The sequence below is a fragment of the Carettochelys insculpta genome, chromosome 26, assembly GCF_033958435.1.
Source record: "Carettochelys insculpta isolate YL-2023 chromosome 26, ASM3395843v1, whole genome shotgun sequence".
NCBI lineage: Eukaryota > Metazoa > Chordata > Testudines > Carettochelyidae > Carettochelys > Carettochelys insculpta.
Genome location: NC_134162.1, coordinates 11,970,248 through 11,983,404, shown reverse-complemented (window position 1 = coordinate 11,983,404; position 13,157 = coordinate 11,970,248). Strand labels below are relative to the sequence as shown.

At 41.0% G+C, this 13,157-nt stretch overlaps 2 protein-coding genes across 10 annotated transcripts in view; one reads left to right on the top strand and one right to left on the bottom strand.

Annotated features, from left to right (window-relative positions):
- The window catches only part of PFKFB2 (6-phosphofructo-2-kinase/fructose-2,6-biphosphatase 2), a 31,963-nt gene extending 28,121 nt beyond the window's left edge, over nucleotides 1–3,842 (bottom strand). For 3 of the 9 annotated variants that reach the window (XM_074977611.1, XM_074977618.1, XM_074977617.1), the window contains exons 1-2: nucleotides 3,486–3,842; nucleotides 2,526–2,648 (exon numbers count right to left, since the gene is read on the bottom strand). In XM_074977611.1, coding sequence (XP_074833712.1) covers nucleotides 2,526–2,619 — 94 coding nt within the window. In that variant the 5' untranslated portion in view covers nucleotides 2,620–2,648; nucleotides 3,486–3,842. Of the gene's footprint in view, nucleotides 1–2,525; nucleotides 2,649–3,142; nucleotides 3,465–3,485 lie in introns of those variants that run through there. The other 6 variants (XM_074977614.1, XM_074977612.1, XM_074977615.1 and 3 more) reach the window with 6 other exon arrangements.
- A 112-nt stretch (nucleotides 3,843–3,954) lies between these two features.
- Nucleotides 3,955–9,869, top strand: YOD1 (YOD1 deubiquitinase). Its single transcript, XM_074977620.1, has 2 exons — nucleotides 3,955–4,221; nucleotides 5,615–9,869. Exons 1-2 carry the CDS (start codon nucleotides 4,014–4,016, stop codon nucleotides 6,319–6,321), a joined length of 915 nt encoding a protein of 304 aa, XP_074833721.1. The 5' UTR covers nucleotides 3,955–4,013; the 3' UTR covers nucleotides 6,322–9,869.
- Nucleotides 9,870–13,157: the final 3,288 nt, after the last annotated feature.

Genomic DNA, 13,157 nt, shown 5'->3' with positions numbered 1-13,157 from the left:
CTCACTGCCTCAGCCCACCTATTAGCCACACAAAAGATTGCTAACAGTGTTATTTACACAACAGATTCATTACCATGTCCTTCCATCCAATTAAGCATTCATAACAATCATTGGACAACAGCACAGGTCTCCCAGGTATTAGCTAATGAACTACGTTAACAGCTGATAAGCCTCCAGAAACGAGAAAAATAAATGTGACTAATATATCAGCCAAAATACATCCATAAGATTATAAATATTTACCAATTAAACAATAACTGTCAAGAATACAAGAAAAAAATATTTTATGAAAAAGAAGATTTTTCTCTACTGAGAGCAGGCAGGAAGCTAACTTCTTTCCATAACGTACTGAATAAATAATCTGAGACATTAAAGTGGTAAAGTTCAGCCTGTTGTTGAAAAGCAGAATTGTTTGACCATTATTGTTTCTGCATAAAATGTCTAGTATCTTTTAAAAAAAAAAAAGATCAGCCCATTTCCCAAAAAGCAATAGATTAATTAATCCACTAATTAAGTAAAGCTTTCAGTTTTACAGAATAATATGAAAGACAATAATTATAGATAGGAATATGGAAGCATGTGTTGCCATAATTAAACTGGGCAGAGCAAGTGAATATAAATGTAATGGAACACAGAATGAACCAGATAGGACTCTCGATGGCTGAAATCCCTGATGAGACAGTTTTGTCACACAAGAAAAATTTCAAAGCTAACTGCAACACTTTGATAGCTGTCTACCACTGTTACTGCCCTTCTCTCAGTGGTTGCTGTGTATGAAATCCTGCACAAACAAGAGAGAAACGGACTCTGGGGAAGCCATCTGAACCACGTGCTGTCATATGCACAAAGTAAACAAATGGAAAAATAAATAATTTTCCTCAGTCTCTTCCAGTTGGAGTCGTTTTAAAGACTTCTTGAAACAGGTAAAACATTGTCAGACACGAGCATAACCTTTCAATTGATGATGTCCCTTTACATGGTCTTATAAAGAATCTGGAAGAAGAAGTAAACAAGACATCACATTTAAATTCACAGAGTGACCTAGACAGAGAGATTTTGAAAAAAAGTTCAGTAAAGATTCTGAGTTATGGGCAGTGTTGCCTCTAATTTTTTCCATGCATGTGCAGAATAAATTTTTGTTATGTGCACCACCAAGACATGTGCAAATGTGCACCACCAGAAGAAACTCTCAGCACTCACTGTGCGTGCCCTGCTAATCAGATATGTGGCATTTGAACCTCTCCTATATGGCTCAGTATGCAGGCAACCCTGGCTATGGGATCCAGAAGCCTTAGACATGCGAACTGGAAATAAGAAAATGAGTGCACAAGCGCAACTTGTAGGTGTGGAGAAAAAGTAATCCTTTTTGAAAATATTGAACAGAAACAAAAATCAGTTGGGAAGAGCTACCCACAAAGCAGTAAAAGCCAAATTCAACCTCTGGTGCTTATGCAGCCCTAAATCATATTATTGTGTGTGTGCATCCTTCCTGCTGAGGAAATAGAACTTTGTGGTTCTTTTTTGAGATCTGTCCTTCACCTATGACGACAAAAGACAGGGGGTTCAGTGAAGATTGGCAGACAGTAGATTTGGCATCAGCTCAACACATCATGCATGTAAAATGCCCAAACCACTACATGACAAAGCACATTAGATGAAAATACAGAAGAATGTTTCTTGGTGAGCTATTTTAAATGACTTGAGTAGAGTTGTGCTACTTGTTTTCTTGAAAGCTACCTGCTTTCACTCCGCAGCTTTCAAGAAGAGATGTTCCCTTTGAACTCCAATCCACATTAAAATAGATTTCCTTTAAAAACAACGGACTTGCAAAATGTTCTTATCTTAAAAGGTAAATATTTGTCCAGAAGAGCAAAACATACAACTATGACTAGATAAAGGTGATACAAACAAACTTTTTAAACAGTTATAAACCTACCAAGTCCTAATTTAGGAGCCTACGTGAAATAATTTCTAGGCATCTCTGTTCCAAGGAGATTTCCTAAAAACATACCATGCTGTTTCCCTTTGTTGGCAGCCTCAGCAAAGACTGCAAGAACTGAACTGAATGGGATGCAAAAAAAACAAACAGCCCTCCAAATCAGAGATGAAGCACTTTTGGTGAGGTGGCATGATAGAAGCCAGAACTGCCATTGTTGTTCAGGGGATTGCAAGGGAAATACAATTTAGGTATCAAGTCAGAAAAAAGTAAAATAATTCAAGATTTTATGTTAAAAACTTAAATGAAAATCCAGCATTTTGGGTGTTTTTTTTTTTAAAGTCCTAATCCCGCACTCACATGCAGCTCATTTCAGAATTCTGGATAGGCATAAATTCATCCTTGGTGGAATGCCATCAAGTTGAATCAAGGATGAAATTGTATTTGAAATGATATTTGTTTTCACTGCTCCCTTAAGCTAGAAGAAATAAAGCATGACTGACTGCCTACTTCTTTTTATAAACAGCTAAAAGAGAAATTCATTGCAAGACACAACATCTCTTTTCCTAAGACTGTCACAAATACTCACAGCCCTTTTTTTCAGAGGCACGGAGATTTGAAGTTTTGTTTTCCTGGCTGCTGTTGTTGTTCTGCTCTGGGACTGACAATGTATGTCCTGACATTGCTGCTAATCAGACACTTTGTGTTGGACCTTCAAGAAAAGAGCCAAAAACAAATCCTTAGGAAATCCAGTAGATAAAACAAAATAAGATGCACAGCCACTTCTCTAGGTTGTTCCTGGTGGCAGGGAAAGGAAGCCATACAAGAGTCTCCAAGCTGCAGTCCAAGGTCAACCGTAGGTTATAACATACGTAGTTGGCATAAAAAAATGCAAATCACAGCAAAGTGAAACCAAGCAGGAAAAAAAAATACAGCCCTCAACTGGGATGTTGTTGAACTATCTCAGCCAGGGAATGAGGGGAGTGCACTTAACTTGCACGTAAATCACTAAAAGTATAGCGCAACAGCTCTCATCCCAACTCCCCAAGTCGTTCTGCAGTCGCCTGGGCACTTTTTTTTTTTTAAATAGAGGGTCCATGCAAACCCCAAGGGCCCAGCTACGATTATTGCCAAGCTGGCTGGGCAGCATCCTCTGAGCACTCAAAATCCCCGCTCTAGGACTTCTGCCATTCATCAGGTGCTCACCTCCACAACCCCCGCTTCTCCCTCCTCTTCTTCACTGCCCCCCGACAGATCCCATGCTAGAGGGAGGAAAGCCAGGCACCGTACCGGGAAGGGGCAAGAAGCCAGCTCGCGGCTGCACCTGGCAAGCGCTGTGAGCCTCGGGCACCGGCCAGGAGCCTCCCCGCTGTGGCCAGGGCATGGACACACCGGCAGGTGTCGCAAGCCCGCACTGCAGCAACGCTACCCCGCGCCGTCCCGCGGACGCCCCAAGCTGGCAGAAGCTGAGCTAGTCGGAAGGCGGGCGGCGGCAAGGAACAAGACGCAGAGGATATGCTAATGAAGTGCTCACGTAACTAAAACGCACCTCCGCAGCTCGGCGGGGAAAAGACGTCCAGCCGCAGAGCTGCGGAACCTGACGAGTGGGACCAAGCGAGGCAACATGAACATGCACCATTGCAATAGGCGTAGGACTTGCCACTGCTGGTTTAGCGCGCTCATAAGCCAAAGATCAAGAGTATGCAAATGAGCTCATTCCACTTCCTTTCCAAATGAGCGGAACAGGTATTTCTGGCACGCAAATGGGAACACTGCAGAGCCCCACGTCTATTCCACCTTGACCGCAGGCAGCCAGAACACGGTGACGTATCACCCTCAACTGTGAGAGTCCACCTCGTGCACGCGTGACGGCACCAAGGGCATCTCCACCCCAGGCTCCGGATTGGCGGCGCCCTGGGCGCGCGAGGGAAATACGATAGTTCCGGTGGGGGCCGGGCCTGGAGCTCGCAGCCAATAGCGAGCCGTGGCGCCGAGTCGCCCAAGTAGGGGCTGTCGGCCCAGCCGGCCATTTTGCTCGGGGAGCAGCTGAGCCGCGGGAGGTCTGGGCCGGTGGAGGATGCTGAGGCTGCGCTGCAAGGCCCGGAGCGGCTCCCACCCGCTGCCCGGCCTCACGGCGCATTCCCGCCTCCGAGAGCTGCAGGCTGCCCTGGCCGCCCTCACCGGGGTCCCCGCCTCGGCCCAGCGTCTCCTGCTCGGCTTCCCGCCGCGGAGCCTGGACCTGAGCGATGCGGAGCGGCGGCTGGGGGAGCTCGGCATCCACTCAGGTGAGGAGCGCGGGGCCGCCGCCCCCATTTGCCTGGCGGGTGGGCCTGGGGGGCGCTGCTGCTGCCCGTCCTCGAGTGGGTCTGGCTGCCTCCCCAGCTTCCCTTCCCCTCGCCCCCCATCGTCGTCTCCTCTGCCCGTGAGATAGTGGGAGGAGTGGTAACGTATCTAACCCTAAAGAACGAACCCACGCTGGCGCGGGGGGGGGGGGGGGGGGGAGTCGGATCCAACTGACACCACCACCACCCCACCCGGTGCAAGCTGTGGCCGCAGTGGGTCCCACAGTGCAAGAAGGCTTTTGGGTGCCCCACGGACAAAGGTGGCCTGAGGAGGCGGTTGTATGCGTCGTCCCCTCTTCAAGATGCACAGAGAGCAGACTCAGGACAAGGTGGGTGTAGAAGAAAGGATCATGCACGGGAACGTGTTTATTGACAGTGTATTATATTGCACTTTATAGAGATTGCTAGGGTAAGAGTAAGTTCATGTTATGCCTCTGACTTGGGTTTTGGGCACCCTGAAAAAGTTTTTTGCCTGAGCCTAGGGTTACTTTCCTCTGCAACTATGACTGATGAACCCTTTTCGGACATAGTGTACAAACACCACAGAAGTCCTGGGCCTTGCTGGTGTAAAACATAGTCGGCTAAAGGCACCATGTTAATATTCTCTAGTGTCCAGGGTAGTTCCATAGCTGAAAACAGGATGAGTCAAAGAATGCTGCCCATAATTGAAACTGTTTCAGCAGATAATTAGCTTAATGAAACTTGGTTGAGGCAATGTAGTTACCACCCTTTAATTTAAAATAATTGCAAAATAATGCTGTCAGTGACTGTTAAATCTGTTCATCTTTTTCTGTGAATGTGAACATATTGTACCAGTCAGAGATGTAGTCATGTTAGTCTGTACCTTTACAAAACAAAAAAAAAGTCTTGTAGCACTTCAAAGACTAACAAAATAATTTATTAGGTGTTGAGCTTTCATGGGTAAGACCCGCTTCATCAGATCAGGCTCTGCCACTATTTCTAAATTAGGGCCAGCATTTTGCAGTTTGAGACTGTCAGCTGAAAGGGAATGGAGTATCTCTTCTCTTGTGCCAAAGATACACAGTAAACTTGAAAACATTACCTACTTTGCTAATTTGGAGATTTTAGTACAAACTCTCTCTACCTGAGCTAGCACTACAAAAAGCCCCAGTTTTCTATATCTTGCTGTGGTTTCTCACATAATTTATCAAATGGGTAGTACTTTCTATTGTGCTGATCTGACTATGTCAGCAAACTGAGGCATGGAACAGTTGAGAACTTAAATGACTAGCTTCTCTATGTGCATTTGTTCCTTTAATGCATGATGATGAAACACTGGATTTTTTCTCAATTTTTGATTCTTTATTTTTGACAGGTGATACTCTAATAGTTGAAGAGGACACAACCAAAGCCAAGACTGAGTCACCTATAGTTGCAAAAAGGAGTGTCCCTAATTTTGTCAGGGGAGCAGTGCCTGTACTTGCAAGGAGGGTTGTTCCAGCAGATAACTCCTGTCTCTTCAGTAGCATATTCTATGTGGTAGAGGGAGGCATTTATGATCCAGCATGTGCTCCAGAGATGCGTAGTCTAATAGCCCAGATAGTGGCAAGTGATCCCGAGTCCTATTGTGAGGCAGTACTGGGGAAAACCAATGAAGATTATTGTGAGTGGATCAAAAGAGAAGATACGTGGGGAGGAGCTATCGAAGTGTCCATTCTGTCTAAGTTTTATCAGTGTGAAATCTGTGTAGTGGATACACAGACAGTCAGAATTGACCGCTTTGGGGAAGATGCTGGCTATGCGAGGCGAGTCCTTCTGATTTATGATGGGATTCATTATGATCCACTTGAACGTAAAATGCCAGACTCTGACATCCCGCCCCTGACCATTTTCTCCACAAATGATGACGTTGTTCTTGCACAAGCATTGGAATTAGCAGATGAAGCCAGACGAAAGAGGCAGTTTACTGATGTAAACCGCTTTACGCTGAGATGCATGGTGTGCCAGAAGGGGTTAACTGGACAAGTGGAAGCCAGAGAACATGCCAAGGAGACTGGGCACACAAACTTTGGGGAAGTGTGACATCTACTTGATGGTTATATTTACTACCTCACTGATCCAGAATAAGATTCTGGATTTTCAAATAAGCTGTATGTAAGCATAAAAAGCTCCCTTCACAAAGCTTGAAAAGCCCTATTAACTTAATGATTGAGACGCACAGGTTTGTTATGGTTAGTGTGCAGGTTTACAGATAGGTATATAGTAGTATACTCTTCCCAGTTAGTTTGAAATAGATAATGTCTTGTATGCCAAATTGCATGCTGATTTTAAAGTGGCAGCTGTTCCTTGTATGTTAACAGCTAGAAGTCCTGATTCCTGAAGAACCTTGCTTTCTGATGGAGAAGCTGCTGAGAATCATGGCTGCACACACACAAAATACTACAGAGTTACAAAGACTTACAGAATAACACTGAACTGAAATCCTGAACTCTGAATTCTTGGGTTAAAATTTTTCAAGACAGCTAAACTGATCTTACAGGTTGGCATATTCAAGTGCCTGGCTGCGTTTTGTACAAAAAGTGTTGTGTAGTAATTCTTGTATGTTTAAGCAGCAGTCATGTCGAGAGTGCACACTTCCTATAGAAATGGTAACATCAAAGTTTCTCTGTGTTAGGTAACAATGAACAAAAGTAGAATGTGCAGTCTAATAGTGGAGTTCTGGCTGTCATGTGAGATAATTTTAAGAAGTTTAACAAGTAGATGGCGAGGTACCCAATTGACTTAATATTTTCCCATAGTTGCTTGAAAATTAACTGGTAACCCCTTTGTTTACACTATATCAGGATGTTGGTGTGTTTCTTGAAATACTTGGATCCTTAATTATCTCAATTAATTAGAGCAAGGAATTACAGTAGTTCAGATTCAAATTACAGAGTGTATCAATTAAACACTAAAATCTAGTTGTGCTAAAATGTGGCTGATCTGGTGGCCACTGAAAGTGTTAAGCTATACCAGGCTCCAAATAGTGTTGGCACTTTTTAATCTTTGGTTCTCTTTTTTTTTTTTTTTTTTTTTTTAAAACAAGTCAGAGTTCTTTTTTTCCTTCAGAAAGAGCATTTATCCAAAAGGGGAAAAACTTGAAGTTTTTGTATGTATTCTACGAGAGATCCTTTAACTTGCTTGATTTCTCCCCACTGAATAAGTAGCAAGAGCTCTATTCTAATAAGGAATGGAGCTTTTTATTTCACAAAATAAGCTAGATGAAATGCTCTACTTCTGTAACAACATAAAAACAGGGACGCTGAAACTGGTACAATAAAGAAATTAACTTTATCGGGGATTGTGAGGCTTACTAATCAAGTGCTGTGAGATAATCAAAAATGCTGTAGGTGTGCATATTACTGAAAGACTGTTTTAGAATAAATGCCTTAACGCAATGTATTGAGGCATTAACTTTTTTAGCCATGTTATGTTACTTTGGTTTGGGTTTGAGACCTTTCTGAACAGTCATGCAAACAGGGATGATATACATATTCATAATTAATATTTCAGTTTTGAGAATGGAAACTTTACTAGTTATTGGAACAATTTACTTATTAAGGGGATCCTAGCTAAAGCCATGATCCAGGAAAGCCTCTTGCTTAAGTAATTTTCTGAATTGGGAGATCTCACACATATCTAACTACAGGCGTAGTTCTATGGGTCTCAGTGGAAGTAGAAATGTGCTTGTAGTTTTGTACCTAGGTATTGTGCTGGATTAAGACCTAAATGCTCAGCAAGAGTATAAATGGACCAGAATTCTTTTACTCGTTATGAAGTGACATTGCTCTCATAAGTTTGTTACAGAAATAAAGTTGGCTGTCTGCGTCAAGCCCGCTTAGCTTTTATATTTCTTTTAAATGGTTTTTAAAGCTTTGATAGAAGCAGATGCTTAAAGCTACTTTGAGATAGTAGTTTGAGGGAACATGAAAAATGTTGTATTATAAATACTTGATGAAATGGATTCATTACTAGACTTACACTACACTCACAACTTTGTCAGTGAATGAGTGATATACATCCTGGACAATTGTTACATCTCAGCCTGTTAATCTATAAAATGGTCAATATTCACCTCAGTTACTGTAGGGTTAAAAGGTTGGTTTTTTTGTGAGTTTTTTTTGTGAAGTGCTCAGATGAAAGGTGCTATATAAGTGCAAAGTACAATTATATGCCATGTTTGGAAACGTATTCTTGGCTTATTCTATACTACAAAATCCTTTAGTTTTGTGCTTTGCAATGTGAGACAGGATAAGTCTTTGCAAACATTAATAGAGTCCAAATTTCATCTGCCATGGATCTCTAAAGTGGACAGGATGGTCAAATGTTCATTTGCCCTGTTCTAATTTGTAACAAAAACCCTGATTTAATTTTCTGCTATGTTGTGTTTAATGCCATGTGTCACTGTCTTTTGTTAATCCTGGAAACTAGATGGATTTGGGTCTAAAATTATGACTGCTGCAATACCTCAGACTTTTTAGTGTAACTGTTAGCTTTTGTTAAAATTCAACATCTTAGTATTTCAAAGAGCAGAGCAATTTACAGAATCTAAATTGACTGAAAGTGTCAGTTATTTTCATTGCAGACAGAGTCTAAATTTCCTGGGGTGATATATTTTATAAACTTATTTGACAAAACTACACTTGTTTTTTTTTCTTTTCCTCATTAAGACCTTGTACATCTGTTCTAGCTTCTTTGTTTGATTGTTACGAGCATCAGTACGCTTTTTTTTTTTTTTTTTAAAGCAGGACAGGGAAATATCATGAGTGATTTCCTTCTCTCAGGGAATCACTGACTTTTTCCAATACCTCTGTTAATTGACTTGCACTGAAGCATTACTAGTTGTAGCTCCAAGATATTAATTGTAGACATTTTCTAAATTTATTTCAAGATAGCATGGAACTTAAACTCAGGTAACTGGCATTTGGTGATGAAGCTTGTCATCTGTCCATGACGACCCAAAATTGCCAGCAGATATGAAGTCAACCTTTCACTTGCCTCACAATGTCAGCACTAATTTCCATGAATGTTTCAGTGGAGTCAAGTATTGTGAAGGGGTTTGGAGACTGAACTTCCTACCCCTATATACAGATTCCTTATTTTTAAAAAAAATGAGGCGTGCTAGTGTTTTGAAGCTGACTCGTACAGGACTAGTTCTGTGATTAAGTATAGGACTTCCATCTTCCAGTCTGCCTATTTGGCCCTTTTCACCAGCACTCAAGTTCCTTTTTGTGAAGGGAGGCAAGAAGCTTAACATACTCTAATCATGTGGCCTTTCACAAATATTTTATATTGCATGACAATATACATCTCGTGATTTTTTTAAGAGCACTTTAAAACCTTGTCAAAGTTTACATGTTTAGCAGTGTTTTGCAGGGACCTAGTCTGAAATAAGTTTGGTGTTTCAGTAAAATAACTGACAGTGAACAATTTGTTGAAATCTTGATCTTAAAAACGTACCCATGTATTCCGGTGACATAACATCCTGTTATTATTTTATCATTAGCATAGATTATTTTTAAGTAAATTTCTTTAAACATGTGCCCTGTATTGCAGAACTCATTATTGCACCAATAAAAAGGTGATTAGTGCATGCATATTTTTGGTGTAGTGTTGATTTGTGGTTTGGGACTAGGGGTTTAATTACAGGGGAAATTCCTGAATAATTGAATGGAGTGTGAACCTGTTTTTACAAGCCCCTAACAAACACCACACCACATGCTGTTATTTAGTTCCAAAGGCAAATAAGCAACAAAACTAGATCATGCTGGAAGGGGAATGACACGATATGTGAGAAAAGTAGAGAATCAGATGAAGTAAATATCTTAAGTGAACCAAAGAGTTCCATAGAATCTATGGATAGTGATTCCATCTTGTAATATGAGTATAGCAGTAGGGATATATTAATGACCAACTGACCAGGAAAGTGACAAATGTTAAAGGAGGTTAATAGGTGTCCAATATGTTTGCCACTTGCCAAATGGTGAATAGGACACTGCATTGTGACAAATATGGGGGTTGGCCAACCCACTTCTCTCAAGTAGCATGCAGCTCTTGGAGACTTTAAAGCCACACAGAGGGAGTACCATCCACCCTGTCCTCCCAAACAAGCGGTGGGATGCATGCATGAAGTATGTGGTGGCAGCAGCAGCTCTGGGGAATTGCTGGCACTAAACTAAATGCAGGGGGGCCGGGAGTGCCTGGCTCTGGGGAAAGGAGGGCATTTATTTAGAGTGCTGGGGGCAGCTAAGAGTGCCTGGCTTTATAAAGTTTTGTATCATCTAATATTGTGAATATGGAAAGGCAACAAGTGTGACAATCTTTGAATTCCTCCTGGACATTGCTGGGCTGTAAAATAATCTCAATAGTAGACCTTAGCTATCTCTATATTGACCTCAGGACAGCATTTAGAGATAGTTTGATACCTTAGAAGCTGGGCCTGGAAACCACAAAGAGAAGCAGGTCTTGATTTAGTCCTAAGTGGAGCACAGGATCTGGTCCCTGAGGTAAATGTAACTGGACTGCCTGCAAATAATGACCATAATATAATATTTGATATAATTAAATTTAAAATCTCTTGTGGGAGGGACACCACAGCAGTCCAAACACTGCTATTTAATTTCAGGAAGTGGAACTACATAAAAATGAGGTTAAACAAATTAAAAAGGTACAGTACCAAAAGTGAAATCCCTGCAAGCTGCCTGGAAACTTTTCAAAGACATAAGAGGCTGAACTTAAATGTATACTTCAAAATAGAAAAAAAATTAAAAGTGCCAATATGATTTAACCAAGTGAAAGAAGCAGTGAGAAAGAAAAAAAAGACATTTAAAAATTGGAAGTTAAATCCTAGTGAGGAAAATAGAAAGGAGCATGAACTCTGTCAAATGAAGTGTAAAAATATAGTTAGGAAGTCCAAAAAGATATTTGAAGAACAGCTGCCCAAAAACTTAAAAAAATTGGAGTACTTCAGAAGTATGAAGCCACTGGACCATCAAGATGCTAAAGAGTATACAAGGAACATAGGATACCTGTGGGGAAACTTAATTCTTTGCATCTGCCTTCGTGGCTGAGGATGAGGGAGATTCCCAAACTTAAGACAGTGTTTAGGTGACAAATCAGAGGAACTGTCCCACATTGAAGTATCAGAGGACATTTTGGAACAAATTGATAAAAAAGTAGTAAGTCACCAGGACAAGATGCCACTCACCCAGAGTTCTTTGAGAACGCAAATGTGAAATTGCAGAACTTAACTGTGGTTAGTAACAAATCCTGTAAATCAGGTTCTGTACCAAATGACTGGAAGATAGCTAATGTGACACCAATTTTCAAGTAGTCTTCAAGAGGTGATCCTGGGTAAGTAACTTCAGTATCTGGCAAATTGGTTGAAACTGTAATAAGAACATAATTGTGAGATACAGATGAACATCATTAGTTGGGGAAACATCAGCATGGTTTCTGTGAAGGGAAATCATGCCTTACAAAATCTACTAGAACTCTAAGGGAGTCAACAAGCATGTGGACAAGGGGCAATACAGTGGATACAGTGTGCCTAGATTTCCAGAAAGCCTTTGACATGATCCCTCACCAAAGGCTCTGTAAGCTACCCTGGGCCAAGAGGGAAGGTTGTCTCCTGGATTAGTAACTGGTTAAAAAGATAGGAAACAACAAATAGGAAAAAAAATTGTTAGTTTTCAGAATGGAGAGATATAAATAGTGGTTGGGCCAATACTAGTCAATGTATTCCTAAGTGATCTGGAGAAAGGGGTAAACAGACATGGCAAAATTTGCAGATGCTACAAAACTGCTCAAGATGCTTAAGTCCAAAGCAGATGGTGAAAAGCTTCAAAAGGATGTCTCAACATTACATGACCAGGCAGCAAAATGGCAAATTAATTTCAATGTTGATAAATGCAAAGTAATGCATTACTGGAAAACAATCCCAACTACACATATAAAACGATGGGGATTAAATTAGCTGTTACCATTCAACAGATTATGGCTAGTTCTCCAAAAATATCCACTCAATGTGCAGCAGCACTTACAAAAAATGTTAGCAATCATGAAGAAAGGGATCTTATTGCCTGTATATTAATCCATGGTATCCTGATCTTGAATATTGCATGCAGATATAGTCACCTCATTTCAAAGATATTTTGGCATTAAGAAAAAGTTGAGAAAAGGGCAACAAAAATGGGTAGGTGTATGGAACAGCTGCCATATGAACAGATTAATAAAATGAACTTTTCAACTTGGAAAAGAGATGTAGGGGAGTGTCAGAGGTCTATAAAAATCACAAATGATGTGGAGAAAGTGAATAAGGAAGTTACTTGTTCCTAAAACACAAGGACTAGTGGTCACCAAATGAAATTAATAGGTAGGTTTAAAACAAGCAAAAGAAAGTACTTCACACAATGCACAGTCAACCTGTGGCTCTGCCTGCTAGTGCATGTTGGAAAGGCCAAGACTATCTAGCTCTTTTTTTGAAACCTATTGTAAATTCATGGAGTTTAGGTCCATCAGTGACTATTAGCCAAGATGAGGAGGTATGGTGTCCCCAGTCTCTTAGGCCTGGTGGCTGGCAACAAACCTTATGAGACCACAGGAAAACTTGGCGACATCCGTGATAAGTGTTCATCCGGCAAGCTAAAAATCATGCCCAATTATGGAGGTTGCCAGACAGTGTTCCAGTTTGGAGAGGTTCAACCTGTACATGGATAATAGCATGAAGCACTACACAACACTCAAATTTCAGTAATGTATCCTTTTTATAATAGTTTCCCACTCTTGCTTGCAAACAATTAAATACACAACAGTTAAATTCAAATAGTTAGAATACTTTACCAGCCTATTGGGCACTCTTACCTTTATGAATAAATGCA

What these genes read in the sequence shown, in the direction of transcription:
- YOD1 (XM_074977620.1), top strand. Translation starts at nt 4,014, where the DNA reads ATGCTGAGGCTGCGCTGCAAGGCCCGGAGCGGCTCCCACCCGCTGCCC. An exon ending in GGAGCTCGGCATCCACTCAG is followed by an intron (nt 4,222 to 5,614) that starts GTGAGGAGCGCG and finishes TATTTTTGACAG; the next exon opens with GTGATACTCTAATAGTTGAA.